We start from the raw sequence: 15,202 nt of genomic DNA on the forward strand, positions 1-15,202 counted from the left end.
GAAAAATTCGGCTATGAAATCTACGATTTGAAATTTTGAATAAGCTCATTGAGGCTCATTATTCTGATTACATTAGTTTACACGAATTCATCTCATCAAGCAACCACCACCTAATGCAAGTATTCCCTCGGCCCTTGTGTTAAAGATCGACCTTAGATTGTTGTGTTTGGCTTTTGGATCAAGGCTTCAATCCCCAACAGAATGTTTATTTTCAAACATTACAGCCTAGTTCAACCCAAGCCTCATTCAATAGCTTTTGGTGAAGGTTTTTGGAGCTGTTTGGCATTAAGAACAGTGTATTAGTGTTCTATAAATGTGTCTCAAAATTAAAGTAAACTCATATAACACTTATTCACGTGGTCCATTAATCTACTTCAATTTTGAAGTAGATTCATAAAACACTTACACAATATTCTTAATGTCAAACTGTCCCTCCATGCATGTGCACAAAAGAATTATCTCTTGTCCAGAAACAGAAGTAGTGATCATGCCTAGTGTTTGTATACACAAATACAAAGACATCATATTCAACTACTATGGCACTTCTTTGAACCCCAGAACAAACGGTTTTTCATCTCTCTCTCTCTCTCTCTCTCTCTCTCTCTCTCTCCCCATACACATAAAATAGCCTAAGATCCATCGACCAATTGAAAAAAAACAACGATGAAGCATGTAAAAAATAGAGGAGCCAACAAAAATAAGTGATATGAGCATCCAATCCACGAAATAATACAACAACCAACAAAGTATTAAATAACAAGATAAAATGTATGTCACCAAAATTAAGAAAGCATTCAATATAGTTATGAACAAGTGTCCTTCTATGATAAACAAAGCAAAGAGCCTAACTGGAGAGTTTTTTTAATTCCTCAAGTAAAACCACGTGAATGTGTTTAGATATAAGCTTTCACAAACAAGTGGATATGTAGAAAAATGAACATATCTAGAATCAAAAGTTTTTGGTGAATGGAAGGCTGATTTCTGTCGAAGTTAAAGGCTGAAGCCTGAAATCCTCAGAAGTTGTTTGATTGTTGTTCATTAGGACAGGACAGATAGGGACTTCTTGTCCATTATACTATTATCCTGTCCTCAGGAACAATGGCGTTGCTTGTCCACCATTTGATTACTTTAGGAACAGAACACTACATTCTTTTTGTCCGGGGTTTGTTTGGTATATGTTTGTTCTGTTTGATGTTTGTTTGTCCTGTCCGATCTGTCTGTTTGTCATGTTTGATGCTTGCTTTTATGTTTTGTTCAAACTATCTGTTCTATCCGATGTTTATATCTTCTCTAATCAATTTTGACTATTATATTTGTTAATTCCACCCATGACGGTATAATTGTGCAACATGATAATATTTAAAAAGACAAATATGCAAGTAAATAAATAAAAAAAGGAATGTTTAAAATGCCACATGAAAAGATATTGTACTTTCTTCTTATACGTCTGGTCCATGTTTTGTCATTTTTCCTTCCTTAGACGTTTCTCTAGCTACTGCGTCACTCTGTGAGATACATTTTCATTTTTTTAATATAATTGATACTTTTTCTCATCGTGGGTATTTTAATCATTTGAGCACTCAAACACACACTTCAATGTTCGGGGTCGAACTCATAGAGATTCAGATCTCATATTGTTTTGAGAAATTCTTATTTTGAAGCCTACATTTTACATATAATTTCAAAACAAGAAATCACTTTTTTATGATTTTTTTAATGAATCATGTCTATACTTCTTGAAAGCTGCTAAACAGCTGACATGAGACAATGGATGAGGAATCGGAAATAACCAAGGTACATTAACCGGTAAAACCAAAAACTCTCTATATAAGCAAATGAAATTCAAAATTTTTCTATAAAAAAAAAACAAAAATATCTCTACAATGCAGTATGAACAAAAAAAACAAAAATATCTCTTCCGTTTTAGCTTAGATAATGCGGGCCAAAAAAAGAAAAAAAAACCTTTCACCTTCCATGTCATCATCGTCCATCATAAATACACTAATAATGTAATAAATAAAGGGAAAAGAGTATGTTCGTAATTGAACTGTTCATACTGCAGGCAACGAATCCTTGGCAGCGGTATTGACTTGTTTGGCCAAGTAGGCTTCATATATCTCTACAACTAGTCTAGGAGGATCCTTATATCTACCAGCTCCCGATATTCATCTCGGGCAGTCAGCATGTGCATGTTATCAATAATCAGAGACACTGCTGCCTCCATCAGATGCTTTGCATTGTGCTGATGTGCAAATGCAAAGCTCATGACTGCATTATCATTGTTGACCTTGCATGTGATGAACTTCTCACAAACAGCCTTTAGATGCTTCACTTGATACTTCTCTGCCACTATTAAGAGTTCGTAAGCCATTTGTTCATCAAACAACGCATCAACTGTGTACATGTGATGGATGAAAGAGCGCAACACATCATAGGAAACATCCACTATCTTGATGGTGCCACGCTTGGTTTCCTCCATGTCATTCTCTAGCATTGCTTTAAAAACTGGAGATTTGCTTATCTGAAAAAAAAAACATGGGAAATGCAAAATATTCAGTGTCAGAAAATAGTTAAATCATCATCAGGATCTTGATCCAAAAAACAAAAAGGAAAACTAGAATGAAACACAAGTTGATCACTGAAATAAGATCTAACATTAAAATGTTTCCAAGAACTGAAGGGAAGCACTACAATTTGATAAGGTAACTATAAGTGTAAACAAAATTATGCAATTGGAATCAGACAAATGCAAATCAACATAACATACATCTTCAATATATCAACATAAGGGCAGAGAAAGATGAGATTGAATATTATCATACCATGATAATAATCACGGGATAATCTAGCAAATGAAGAGATCTATTCAAAAAAGATCTTTGAGGTCCAGGTCTATGTTTGGATTAATGTCTCATCTATATAAAGCTATGTTCATGTATACTATACTCGGCCTCCTGAAGACATTCAAACTAGGAAACTTCTATTCTATAAAAAGACCTGACAATGTGTTAGCTCTGCTAACAGAACTCACACACATTGTCCTCTACACATGCACTCAGAAGCCCAACTTCTAAAAGAGGTATCTATGTCTACCGATTAGGGTTTAATGAAATCCCTTCTTCAATATATATACCTCACAATTGGGTGGGTTTATTACACGTCCTAACCAGTCCACCCGACCCAAATCTGTTATATTGAGTAAGACATCCCTCACTGAATTCGACTCGTAAAGAGACAAGGGGCCTCTTATACTTCGACCCTGGTCAGGTCAAATACAATGACAGTATCTTATAGATATATTTTGGCACAGAACTAAAGGAGTAAAAAATAGCAACAATCAAGCATATTCATTAGCAATTTAAAAAACATAATGATGTTCATTGATATTGGACCATCAATATTGGCATTGATGCCCATCTGAAAAGCAAAAAAAATTATTGAAACAGATAGAAAATTCAATACCTTGTGTAAATGAAATTTCACTTCAACAACAACTACAATTATATCAGTTGCTAGCTTTGATGCCACAAACGTGCATGATTTAACAAAATTAAAGACAGAAAGGAAACCATTTTAGTAAAATTAGTCAATCAAGAGAAGACCATTTTTTCTGTCAATACAAAGAAATAACTTAAACTTTACAAAGAAGGTCAAATTCATATTTAAACATGAAAAGGATGGCTTGAGGTACACATCATGCACAATTTTTCAATAACCAAAAGAATGATTATTTGGATGACTACCCAAAGTATTATATGCCATGTTACTAGCAACAATCTCAAGGCACCATGATGATATCGTATTCGATAGAAACAACTCTTTAATTGTGAAGATGGTTCAGGATGACATTGTGTTATGGAAGGCTTTGATTTTAGGCCTGCTTGGCTTAATTGGATATTCAAGAAAAGCTTTGGAAACTACAGACAGAGTGCTGGCAGTGGGGTCAGCAAATAATATCAAATTCTTTGTAATATTGAGATCTCGGAAGCAAAAGGTGATCTCGTTGATGATAGACTCAAATAAATATACAACGTACATGTGCACAGACATTTCACTGTGCACACTGTGTTGATCACGATACAAGATTTCGGTCAAGCTTTTCCACAAATATTTTGGGGGCATCTTCCATTCAATAGCAAAAAACCCAAATCCAGTAACCCAATCGTTGCCATTTGCAACAAATGCAAAAAGGGCTTTAGCTACCATTGACAATAGAATCGAACAATAGAGAGAGGAAAGCAAAAGAGAGAGACAGAGAGAGAGATGGGAATAGACCAGTTCCTGGAATGCAGATGGTCACCCTGCCTTGCTCAAAGTCGCTGCCCAGAAGCTGTTGGAAGACACCCTGCTGAGGAGCTGCTCGAGGACGCTCGTTGAGAAGCTGCAAGTGATGCTGTGGCGGTCGCCCTCCAGCAGAGACAAAGGAGAATGAGAGAAACAGAAAGGGCTAGGGCTGTTCGGGCGACGGAGGAGAAGGAGAGAAACAGGAAGGGGTAGGGCAGGCGGAGATAGAGGAGAAAGGCAGCTGGGGGGTGGAGGCAAGGAGAAAGGCAGCGGAGATGGGGCGGAGATGGAGGAGAAGGAGATCGCGTCGAGGGCTCGGGGTCGGGGTTGGTTCTCGTGTTCTGTCCTGTCATGTCTGTTTCGAGGGTTAGCTCGGAACGGAATGGAACAAAAAAACAATTTATACTTGTGTCTAGTTGTTTACCGTGTCCAGCATGTCCTGTGGATAACGTTTGATGAAAATTTCGTTTGATGAAAATTTTGATTAGACAGGACACATTTCAGAGTCTAAGGGTGTTCATTCGTAGATGTTTATGATTGGGTCTCTTGATTGGTAAAACTTTTTTAATTGAAAATGACGACTAAGGCATGTAAACAATAAAGAACTAGCAATTAGGGAGTAGTACTCATCCTTGCACCTGTTATCTTGTTTCTAGCGTTTTCAATTACAACAATTGTAAATGTAAGTGATAATATACATGCATGCACAAATAAAGCATTTAAATATAAAGATTATGAGATTATGCATAGTTATTTATAAATTTTCTAATGAGTTAATTTAGCAGAGTTATTTATAAATTTGCTCTCAAAAGTGGACCGACAACTTAGCAGCTCGAGCACTCTACGTAAGCTGCCGGTCGAGGTCACCAGTTCGAGCTTGTGATGGCAGAGCTTAGGAAAGCACAAGGTCAGCTCAGGTGAGGCTCGAACCAAATTCGAGTGGAAAAATAGATACATTTATTTTGTGAAATTACCTTAAAGAAAATAAAATATGCTAAGCACTTATCAAAAATGAAACCTACCACTAATAGAGCTGCAAAACGAGTAAAGCTCCTTTGAGCTTCACTCCAACGAGTCAAGCTCTAGTTCATATGCATGTTTGAAATGTTAAACAGAGTCAATTTTGAGTTGTAAGAACTTGACTCATTTAAACTTAACCCGGCTTACTTACACTACATAATAAATGTTAAATGAAAAACAAGTAGCAACTAAACAAGTTAATTGATTTAAACGAATTAAAAAAAAACCTGACATGCTTAAGTAGTTAAAAGAGTTAAACTCGAGTTCGAGCTTGACTGTGTATTTTGATTCAAACTTAATCTTGTTTTATTAAACTTGACTTGAGTTCGATTTCGAGTTTTTCTATTTTAGTCGAATCGAACACAAATTAACTCAATTTTTTGAGATAGACTTAGCTCTAACCCTTTTTAAATTCAAAAACTAAAAACTAAAAGAAAGAACTAAAATGATATACACCAGGAAATTCATATTTGATAAATGCAACATAAATTATGTACAACTATTTGTTCGAGCTTCACGCCATTCAAAAGAAGAAGGAATATAAAAAGGTGGTTCTTCATTTTATCCATACACGTTTCAATTGCAAAATACTTCCCAGCCTTGTCCTCCGAACACGTCAGCCCCACGTGTTGGGCTCCACGAACACTTTATTGACCTTTTAATTATCCCAAAAATAAAAAATAATATTATCTGCACATAGAAAACAAAAAGAAGATCAGGAGGGACTTCTTGTCTGGTGGAGAGGCGTTTGCATGACTGCGTCCTTCACTATTATCTGATGTGGGTCCCACCGTTCTTGTTTTTTACGTTATGGCAGATTTTTTTTTTAAGATTGAATATCTCTTACACTTAAGATTGTACATCTCTTATCGGAACTTGTTTTTGTTTTTATAAATTAAAGATCTTTCGAACCACACTTTTTAAATGAAAATGCGATCTAAGAATTAATAGTTGGCAGTACTAGGATGTGTTACTTATTTGAATGTAAATAAGTATGAGAATTGATCTGTATAATAAATGTAGTATGTATTATAGATTCACTCAAAACCCTAAAATAAATAAGGATCTTGAAACCAACTTGGGGGTTTTATAAGCAAGACGGTTTCTTCCGAATAAACATTAAAAACATTTTAAGAATTTTGAAAAAGTTTGCTGCACGGGGATTCTATCATTCTAAGTTTGAAAAACAATTGCATGGTGCTTTGCGGAAGGGAAAAGGCATCTAAATACTTGATTCGAGCACTTGATCTGGTTTTCAGAAACGAGAGGCGTAGGTTCCTCCACGAAGTCTCTTATAAATCCCTTATCCACCGGGGACCGTACTTTTTCCCATTTACTCCGTCCTCTTTTAATAAGCATGCCTTGATGGGGCTGGCAAGAGAGAGAGAGAGAGAGAAAAGAGCAAAGCAAGGGTTTGATTATGGATGTGTGTTCTTCCCTCACTCACAAAATTTTCAGTTTCAGGTTTGACTCCATTGTTAGCCCAACAGGGAAGAACAGGCTCTTCTTTCCCTCCCACCCCCACAAGGGCTTCTCCTTCAACGTGCCCGCTGCTGGATCTACTGCTCAAGTTACCAGTAAGTGTCACTTCTCCTACCATTCTTCTTCTTTTTCGCTTTTTCCTCTTCTTGGCTTCATTCTTTCATCAATCAGATCGATCGTTTGGAGATTTTGGTTTTCCTTGTTGGGTTGTCATAGGCCAGATGTGTTAGATAAAACTGTCTATTTTTAAATGGGCTACTGATCGGCTTTGCCCATCCTTTCCATTCTATGCATTGAGACAGACTAATGGGGAGCTGTTAACTTCGTTTATTTGCTTAGTGGAGACAGAATTGTACAATATTTTTCTTATGCGTGTTCGAGCTCAGTCTTGTAAAAGTGTTTTGTTATTCCCATTTTGTTTTTGGTTGGAGGTCCACATTCGTCGACTGGTAGAGCATTCTTGTGTTCTTGTTTTCCTACCCAATTGGCTTAATTTGCCAATCGTCTCTTCCACTCTGGTTCATCTGGTCTGAGAGAACTGGTAATTTTTAGATGCCTCCGAGTCTCCGACCGTGGAATCTGCTCTGTGTCAATCTCAGGGAAGAAATTTTGTTGAGGTTATTCCAAGATGTACTGGTATCTTCAAAAATTGCTCTCTCCATTTACGGCGTCTGGAAGGTGGTGTTTTTTTAATGCCATGTATATCTTCCAGATCAAACACGGCTGCCATTAGCGTTTGGAGAATGAAATTTTTGTTTTGCAGAATGCCAGGTTCGAGGTCCGGAGGGAGAAGACGACAGCGAGCCCAGCATTGTCAACTCGGACTGGCGCGCCTTCCGAGCGAGGCTGGTTGCGGGGGAGCAAGCCACCAAGTCCAGCGCCGGCGCCCCCAACCAGTGGCCGGACCTGGGCCTGACGAAGCCCTCGCGCGTCGTCATGCTGGGGCAGAAGTGGGCTCACCCGATCCACGAGCCCGAGAGGGGCTGCCTTCTGGTGGCGACCCAGAGGCTGGACGGAGTGCACATCTTCGAGCGGACGGTGATCCTGGTGCTGTCCGCGGGCGCGGCCGGAGCGACCGGCGTCATACTGAACCGGCCGTCGCTGATGTCGATCAAGGAGACGAGGTCGACGGACCTGGACGTGAATGGGGTGTTCTCGGATCGGCCGCTCTTCTTCGGCGGGCCGCTGGAGGAGGGCCTGTTTCTGATGAGCGCTCCGGATGAGGGGCTGGAGCGGGAGGGCGCCGCCGTGGCGTTCGACGAGGTGATGAAGGGGCTCTACTACGGGATGAAGGAGAGCGTGGGGTGTGCGGCGGATATGGTGAGGAAGAAGGTGGTGGGATTGGGGGATTTCAGGTTCTTCGATGGCTGCTGCGGATGGGAGAGGGAGCAGCTGAGCGAAGAGATCGGTGCAGGGTACTGGAAGGTGGTGGCCTGCAGCCCGGGCGCCATTGGGCTGTCCAGGGTTGGGAGCGTCTCCCTCTGGAGCGAGATCCTTGGCTTGATGGGTGAAAAGCAAGCCTGGTGAAGAAGAGTATGTGACCTCGCCGCTCGATCGATCGCCGGCCGTCGCCGGCGCCGCCTCCTTAAGAATGTACCTATAACCTCTTTGTCAATTCATGATAATAAAAATAGTATGTAACGTTGTAACATATCTCCCTCTTGAATTCTCTCTTCCGATTGCCTGAATATATAAGCAGTTTGGGAAGGAAGAATCTGTGCTAACCGATCTTCATTCAAATGCGCGATTGTAAAAGTGTTGAATTCTTCCCCAAGTTTAAAGCATAACAGGTACGGTTTCTTAGATTTTATGTGGGACTAGAAGCTGCGCCCACTTAGTGAAAGAATATTTATACTTGGATTTATGCACTAAAAAACATGTTTAGGGTAATTAAGTAGAAGTTTATATATATAAAGTGAATATTACGTATAATACATGCGTCGAGATTTCATTCTCCTTATGTTTTTCTTAATGGGTTTTCCTTCTCTTTGTTTTTAATAATTAGGCATGAGTTTGGCATTATATAGGGGCCAAAACAGGGAGGGAGATTAACTAATTGTGCTCAAATCTCTGTGTGTGCATGTTTCAGGTGAGTGGGACTCGTGGAAAACAAAAAAGTAGTTCTTACCTTTCCTACTTGGAGTGGATTTTAATGCACCTAAGGGGTGAACTTATTATTTTTTATATTGAAGATGAATCTAATTTGGTTAAGAGCTTGGAAACAAGAATATATTGAGAAGTTGATATCTATGTGTGACCCAACTCTGGTTTATAAGAAAAATAGGATGTATATGTTCCTTGAACTTGAGGGCTGAAGCAGGCTACCTCAAACCCCGTAACTTTGTTATGGAGTAATTGAGAAGAGATCCACCGTTGAAGGATAAAGATGAATGCTTCAATCCAAGCCGTTCAGTTCACACAGTACTAGAAAAATCTCAACCTTCAATGTTGAGGCTAATTGCTGGAGGACCAATCATTCATGTTCAAGTGAATGCTTCCTTGTTGCTTTAATTTTAATATGGTAACCTTGATATAGTGTCAAGAATTGTATGGACTGATAAATTATCCTATTATAGAGCTTGGCATTTTGCTTTTTGTGCTCAACTGGCAAAATACAAGTCTGGCAGACCCAAGCACCAGTGCAATAACTTGCTGCGCCTTGAGAGAACTCAGAGGCATCTGTTCATGCGTTCAAACTTCCTGGCTTCCTGCGACCCGCAACCATGCCCTACTTGCCATAGCAGTGGCGGAGCCGCATATCTCCCACTGTGCCAAAGCGAAAACACTTGCTGTTTCGAGTGAATGAGAGGTTCATCTCTACCACCCAAAGCGATGCTTGAAGGCCCCCCTATTCCCCTACCAGGGTCCTGAGCTGTGTCGGCATCAGCGGCCCCCCTATTCTCCTACTAGGGTCCTGAGCTGCGTCGGCATCAGCGATAGCTGCAGGAGGTTAAACCAGCAGGACTGTATGTGATTGAAAAGAAAGCAGTGAGTGAGAGGTTCATCTCTACCACCCCAAAGCGGCTTGAAGGCCCCCTTATTCCCCTGCTTTCAGGGTCCTGAACTGCGTCCGCATCAGCTATGACTACAAAAGGTTAAACCAGCAAAAGGTTAAACCAGCAGAACTGCATGTGATTGAAAAGAAAGCAAATTTCACCCGTCGATGTTGGTGTAAACTTTGTTCTATATAAAGAAAGTATTTTAACTGTGCTTATTGCTTTCTATGCATTTGTGTGCTTATTGCTTTCTTCAACTGCTTAACTGATAAATGTATTCTGCACCAGTAGCTGCATTCTTTTTGTTTAAATCCTGATTCAGAACTCTTGTCCTTCTTCAGCGTGAAGGTGTTAAACTGACTCTCCTAGCTTGTCCAAAGAGCTTTGACAACATAAATATGAACTTATTCTAAGATTCAACTTTTTAATTGTATAAAACCACTTTTGTGGTAGGTAATCTATGTTGGTCTTGCCTGCTGTACCTACAATGGCCTCTTTGGCAGCGGAACTGAAGCCGCTTGAATTTTAATTATGGTTTCTTGCTTTTCAATGCGGCGGGCTTTTCCTTTAGTGAGCTTAACTAAACGTGTAAAAAAATTTTGTAAGTGCCTAAAGGATCTTCTTCCTCTTTCTGATTGGCAAGATAGAAATACAGTATACTAAAATTCACACCTGCAGGTGAAGAACAGACATTTAACTCGACTCCTTTTCGTATGATGAGCGTAAACTCTGACCACAAAGCCTTACGAATAAGACTTCTGGTAACAACAAATGAAATGCCAATTTTGAAACTATATCGTCTTCAACTTGACACCATCCACATTCTCCTCTTCTTTTAAGCAGTTGCTAAATGATCTCCTGGTCATAACTTATTGGCTATTGTTATATTCCTATTGTTTAGCATTTTGTCTAACTGTGGATGCTTAGGCACAAGAACGCACCGCCTCTAAGTACTTTTAGCTGCAAATGCAACTGTTCAAGAAAAACAAATTAATCCTGCCTTTTTGGTTGTCAAGTATCAAGATCAGTATGGTATAATTAACTTGCCGGTCTCGAGGACACTAACTACTGATTAACTAAGTAGCAGCAAAGCCTTCACCTTTTCAATATGCAATATCTGTCCAAGTTTACAGTTTCCGAGCTAACAATGGCAAAATAACAAGATGACCTGAGACGAGGATCTTGTCAAACGCTGCAAAACTGTAGAAATCAGAAGGTGGCAGAAGCATATCTTCCATTAGCAAAAATAAGCAACCAAAATTGCTGTTTCAAACTTTTGGAGGTGGCCTGGTAGAAAATGCAGAGAACGAGCACCACATTCTGCAACATTCCACACGTTCTATTGGTAATGGAACAGGCAAGAATGCAGAAAAAAGTGCTCCTGATTGCAAATTTTGGTGAGTTCCATTATGTGATCTGCTGTTCGTTATTTGCTTACCTGTAGATACTAAGTGAATTTTCTGTGTTCTGATCAAACAACCTCTTTGGATCTTTTTATTTTTTTCAGGATAAAAAATGTGGCTGATTTCTTTTATGTTCAGTATGTAGAGAAAGTGTAGAAGACAACTATTTAAAGAAGTTGGCTATGTTACGACTACTCACAAGCGGAGAAGCAAGTATTAAGTGCTATCAAATGCCTTAGCAAGTTAGCAAAGAATATTTGTAGGAAAAATCTTACAAACACAAGAATTGAATTTTCTGAAAAGAATGATGTGTGCTAGAGAACCAAGATTTCTGAAAATGGGCAGCTAAAATATATGAACATGTGAATTGGGATCTCCAAGCTCAGCAATCACCATGGAACATGGATCATGAACAGTTTTGATATCCAAGCATGAAGGTTCGGATCTTCATGGCACAAGAACCGCCAAATTCATGAGAGGATGTTGAGATTCCCATGGCTGAAAATTATGATCCCCATTCCCATGTGTCAAAGATTGGGATCCCCAATTAGGGGAATCATAAGGTCTTGTCACTAATTTTACTTTTGCTTCTTAGAAATTATGATTCCTTGTGGTCTACGGGATCCTTTCGTCAACATCACCATTAATTTATTCTTGTTAAATTCATCGGGAGGTTCGATACCGTTCATGATTGTCAGGTGAATGCGCTTATCTGTCAATGTCAGGCCACAAGATCTTCACTGTGGGCGACGTATCTGTGGGGTGTATTGTCACAATAGCTTTCACCTGGCTCTTCACACATAAAACTATTCATGCCTTGCCTACATTATGCTATTTCAGATTTCTAGAATCCTACATTGTTTTTTACCTGCACCCCGTAAAATCAGTCTCCTGTTTCAGTACAAACATTAGCAAAATTCATCCCCTAGTACATGTTATACACCGAACAGGAGGTCTCTCTCTCTCTCTCTCTCTCTCTCTCTCAATAAGGACGGATAGATGCAATTTTTTCCGTAAAATGACTCAAATATATGAGTTGTGTCAGAAGGTACAGTTTATTTCGGTAATTGATTCCTGTTATGTATTCTGCTCATTGATTGGATATTTTGGAATGTCAAACAACTAAGGGGAGCATTGATCAATGATTCAATATGCATGTTGCTCTCTATTCTCTCTTTTTTTTTTTTCCTTTTCTTTATAAATACTAAATAAGCAACTGAAATATATGTCTCTCTGCTTGTATAGAAACTGCTAACGTCTCATGCATTTTTTCATAAGATCTAATAATATTGTAGATGTGGTCTTTTAAATGTTTTAATAGAAAAAAATATGTTTACATTCCTTTCACAGAAAATGCATGCATGTGACCAATTTTGTTTGCAAATAATATACATTTTTTCCGCCTGACCTGCTGAAGATTGGCTGCACCATCATAATGGGTTATCTGATTCTGATCAAGAGGCATAAACACATGATGACTTGCCACTATTTCTCAGAGGCTTGCCTAAGTTGAGCAAACCTCTTTTCAGAAACCACTCATTCGTACCCAAAATTGGAGGCATCTTTCTGGAGGGGGCGCTTTGCATTCATCACTTGTTCAGTAAGCCAAAGTAGGGATCATGAGTACCTCCTAGCTAAGTTGAAGGAACAATGAGGAGCATTTGGCAACAATAGTAATGTGTTCTTACAACACATCATTCGAAAAATACCATTTGATCCTGTTCTAGAGAACATAATATAATGTCTATACTTTAGTGTTTCTTTGTTGAATCTAAGAACAATATATTTAACCACACCATGTTTTCTAGAAAATGAACATGACAATATTGTTTAACAGTGTGGTAGAAAGATGTATTCAGGAGCAGAATGTTGTTCTTATCAATGCCCTCATAAAGAGAATCATCGTTGGTTCCATGAGCATTCCGAGCTTAGTTAAGTTTCCTGCTTCCTTCAAAACACAGCCACCAATTCAGTCAACAATTTAATTCAAAATGCCGATGTGACGATGTGGGCAGTTGCAGGATGAAAACGGCCCCAGCCAATTCGTTTTCTGACAAACAGAGGGGAAGGGATTTGGAAGGTTTCATCTCATGGGGAAAACTTCTGTCCACGGTGTGGTCAGGTTGCTTTCAGGGAAGACAGTGGGGATCGAACCAAACATGTTCACAAAAGGGGGAGGCTGGTGACTGTTGGAGCTCAGTGCCTTAGCTTGCTTCTCTGAAATCCCCAAGATGGAAGATGCCCTCAACTTGGCAAGCAAAAAGGCAGAGGGAAAAAGAAGAGGGTGTGAGATGTCGCTTCTGGTTTTCTAACTCCTGCAATGCAAAAGTTTCTGACGACTTCAGTTTCGCTCTCTTCTTCATCTTTGCTTTTTTGAAAGTGCTCCACTTTGCTGGTGGTAGAGCGAACATGGTAAAAGCTTCCAGCAGGAAAAGGCCAAGACCTGATGCCTAGAATATGCTTCTTCCTTAACTTCTCACTTTATCTATAATTTTAATAACAGTAAAAGTGTTCTTCCCTCTCTCTGTCTCTGTCTCTCTCTGTCGAAATCAGTCAGCCATTTCTAATGGAATCATATCCGTTTCAATTCGATGCAGGATCTAATTCAATCTTGACATGTGATATATTATGTTTATTTGTCATAGTTAATATATTATTATTTATATTCTTCCTGTCAATGATTTTGGCTTATCTTAACAAAATTACAAATTTTATGTTCATTTGGAAATATTTCGGAATTCGATTTCGATTCGATTCAGCGGCTTCGGTCCATTATCTGAATCTTGTCACTGACCGATTTGGGGTCGGAAAGAGTCGGCTCATCTGCAGAGATCCAAATGGGATGGACAGTGGGATCTAGGCATTCCAAAACTGACCTGACCAAATCTATGGTGATCAATTTTGGGGTTTCAGCAGATTTAGACCTGCTTCAGATCCAGATGCAAAGCTCGATATTGTTTAAGGGTCTGAAATCCGATCAAATGAACCTGTATTTTTACTGTGAATTCAAACTTTCGTTTTTCAAGTTTTGTTTTTTTATCTGTTTTCACAAATTTAAAAATGAAGCTTTTTGAAAAAAAACTTTAATATTTAATTCTTTCTGGGTATTTGGTCTAACCAAGTTACCAAACCAGCCCCAATTGGTCGAAATAACTTGCACCAATCAAGTGAAGTGCTTTTGAATTTTAGTTAAGTATTCTGCAAACCATGTTAAGTTAGTGTTGCTTTCATCATGGATTGGAGAGATCTATATTTTTTTTTTTTTACTTCCTTGGAAAGCAAATACGCATGAGCCAACAAACTCCGATAGTTGATTTCTAGCCAATATAAAATTTGATCCACAAACCAAATGTTATAAAGTTTTTGTTTATTGTGTCAGTTTGAAGAAAATAGGATCCTTTCAACAAAAGATTAGACGATTAACACGTATTGTTATTTCCATAACCTTTTGTAAATGATAGTTTTGGCATAATATTAAAAAGGGTTTGGTAAGGGCGGTTTGAATTCCTAACATTATTCCTATTTCAATTTTTATCATGGTTTCATACATCAGCCTTCAGCATGATCTTATTCTGTAACATGCTCTTATAAAGTGGGCCACAACTGGTAGGGATGTGCTACTCGACTAGACTAAAAAACTCACCCATGAAAGCTCGACTCGAGCTCATTATAAACAAGTCGAGTTCGAGTTACATGAGCTCAGCTTGTTTAAACTCGGCTCAGCTCATGTCATTCGTGTTTCTTAGTTTTCAAGGGCATGTTGGTAATTTTTAGTGGCACGAGCTTAAATGAGTCAAGCTCGAGCTTGGACTCGGTTTACCAAGTCGAGATCAAGCTGAGCAATTTGACTTGAGCTCGGCTCGCTCATTGTACATTCCAAGCAACTGCGTGTACCTTCAAGTTGGGTCCAGATCTTGAATCCCATATGAAATCCAAATCTGGGCAGTCTCCGGAAATGGAATATGTTGGAACTACAATCCAAATTTAGTTAAGTGGTTTAAATCATGGCTCATATGG

General features: G+C 39.0%; 1 protein-coding gene and 1 pseudogene across 1 annotated transcript; one reads left to right on the top strand and one right to left on the bottom strand.

Annotated features, from left to right (window-relative positions):
• Positions 1–1,884: 1,884 nt before the first annotated feature.
• Positions 1,885–4,206, bottom strand: LOC116258825 (BTB/POZ domain-containing protein At4g08455-like; annotated as a pseudogene).
• A 2,453-nt stretch (positions 4,207–6,659) lies between these two features.
• LOC116259697 (uncharacterized) lies at positions 6,660–8,437 on the top strand. Its single transcript, XM_031637601.2, has 2 exons — positions 6,660–6,881; positions 7,550–8,437. The coding sequence occupies exons 1-2, from the start codon at positions 6,725–6,727 to the stop codon at positions 8,311–8,313; spliced, it is 921 nt and encodes a 306-aa protein (XP_031493461.1). The 5' UTR covers positions 6,660–6,724; the 3' UTR covers positions 8,314–8,437.
• The last annotated feature ends 6,765 nt before the right edge of the window (positions 8,438–15,202 follow it).

This window comes from Nymphaea colorata, chromosome 8, assembly GCF_008831285.2.
Source record: "Nymphaea colorata isolate Beijing-Zhang1983 chromosome 8, ASM883128v2, whole genome shotgun sequence".
NCBI classification, from domain to species: Eukaryota; Viridiplantae; Streptophyta; class Magnoliopsida; order Nymphaeales; family Nymphaeaceae; genus Nymphaea; species Nymphaea colorata.

Excerpts from the sequence above, each read along its gene's own strand:
- LOC116259697 (XM_031637601.2), top strand. The coding sequence starts at position 6,725 with ATGGATGTGTGTTCTTCCCTCACTCACAAAATTTTCAGTTTCAGGTTT. Across the intron at positions 6,882-7,549 it reads ATCTACTGCTCAAGTTACCA|AATGCCAGGTTCGAGGTCCG; the intron begins GTAAGTGTCACT and ends TTTGTTTTGCAG.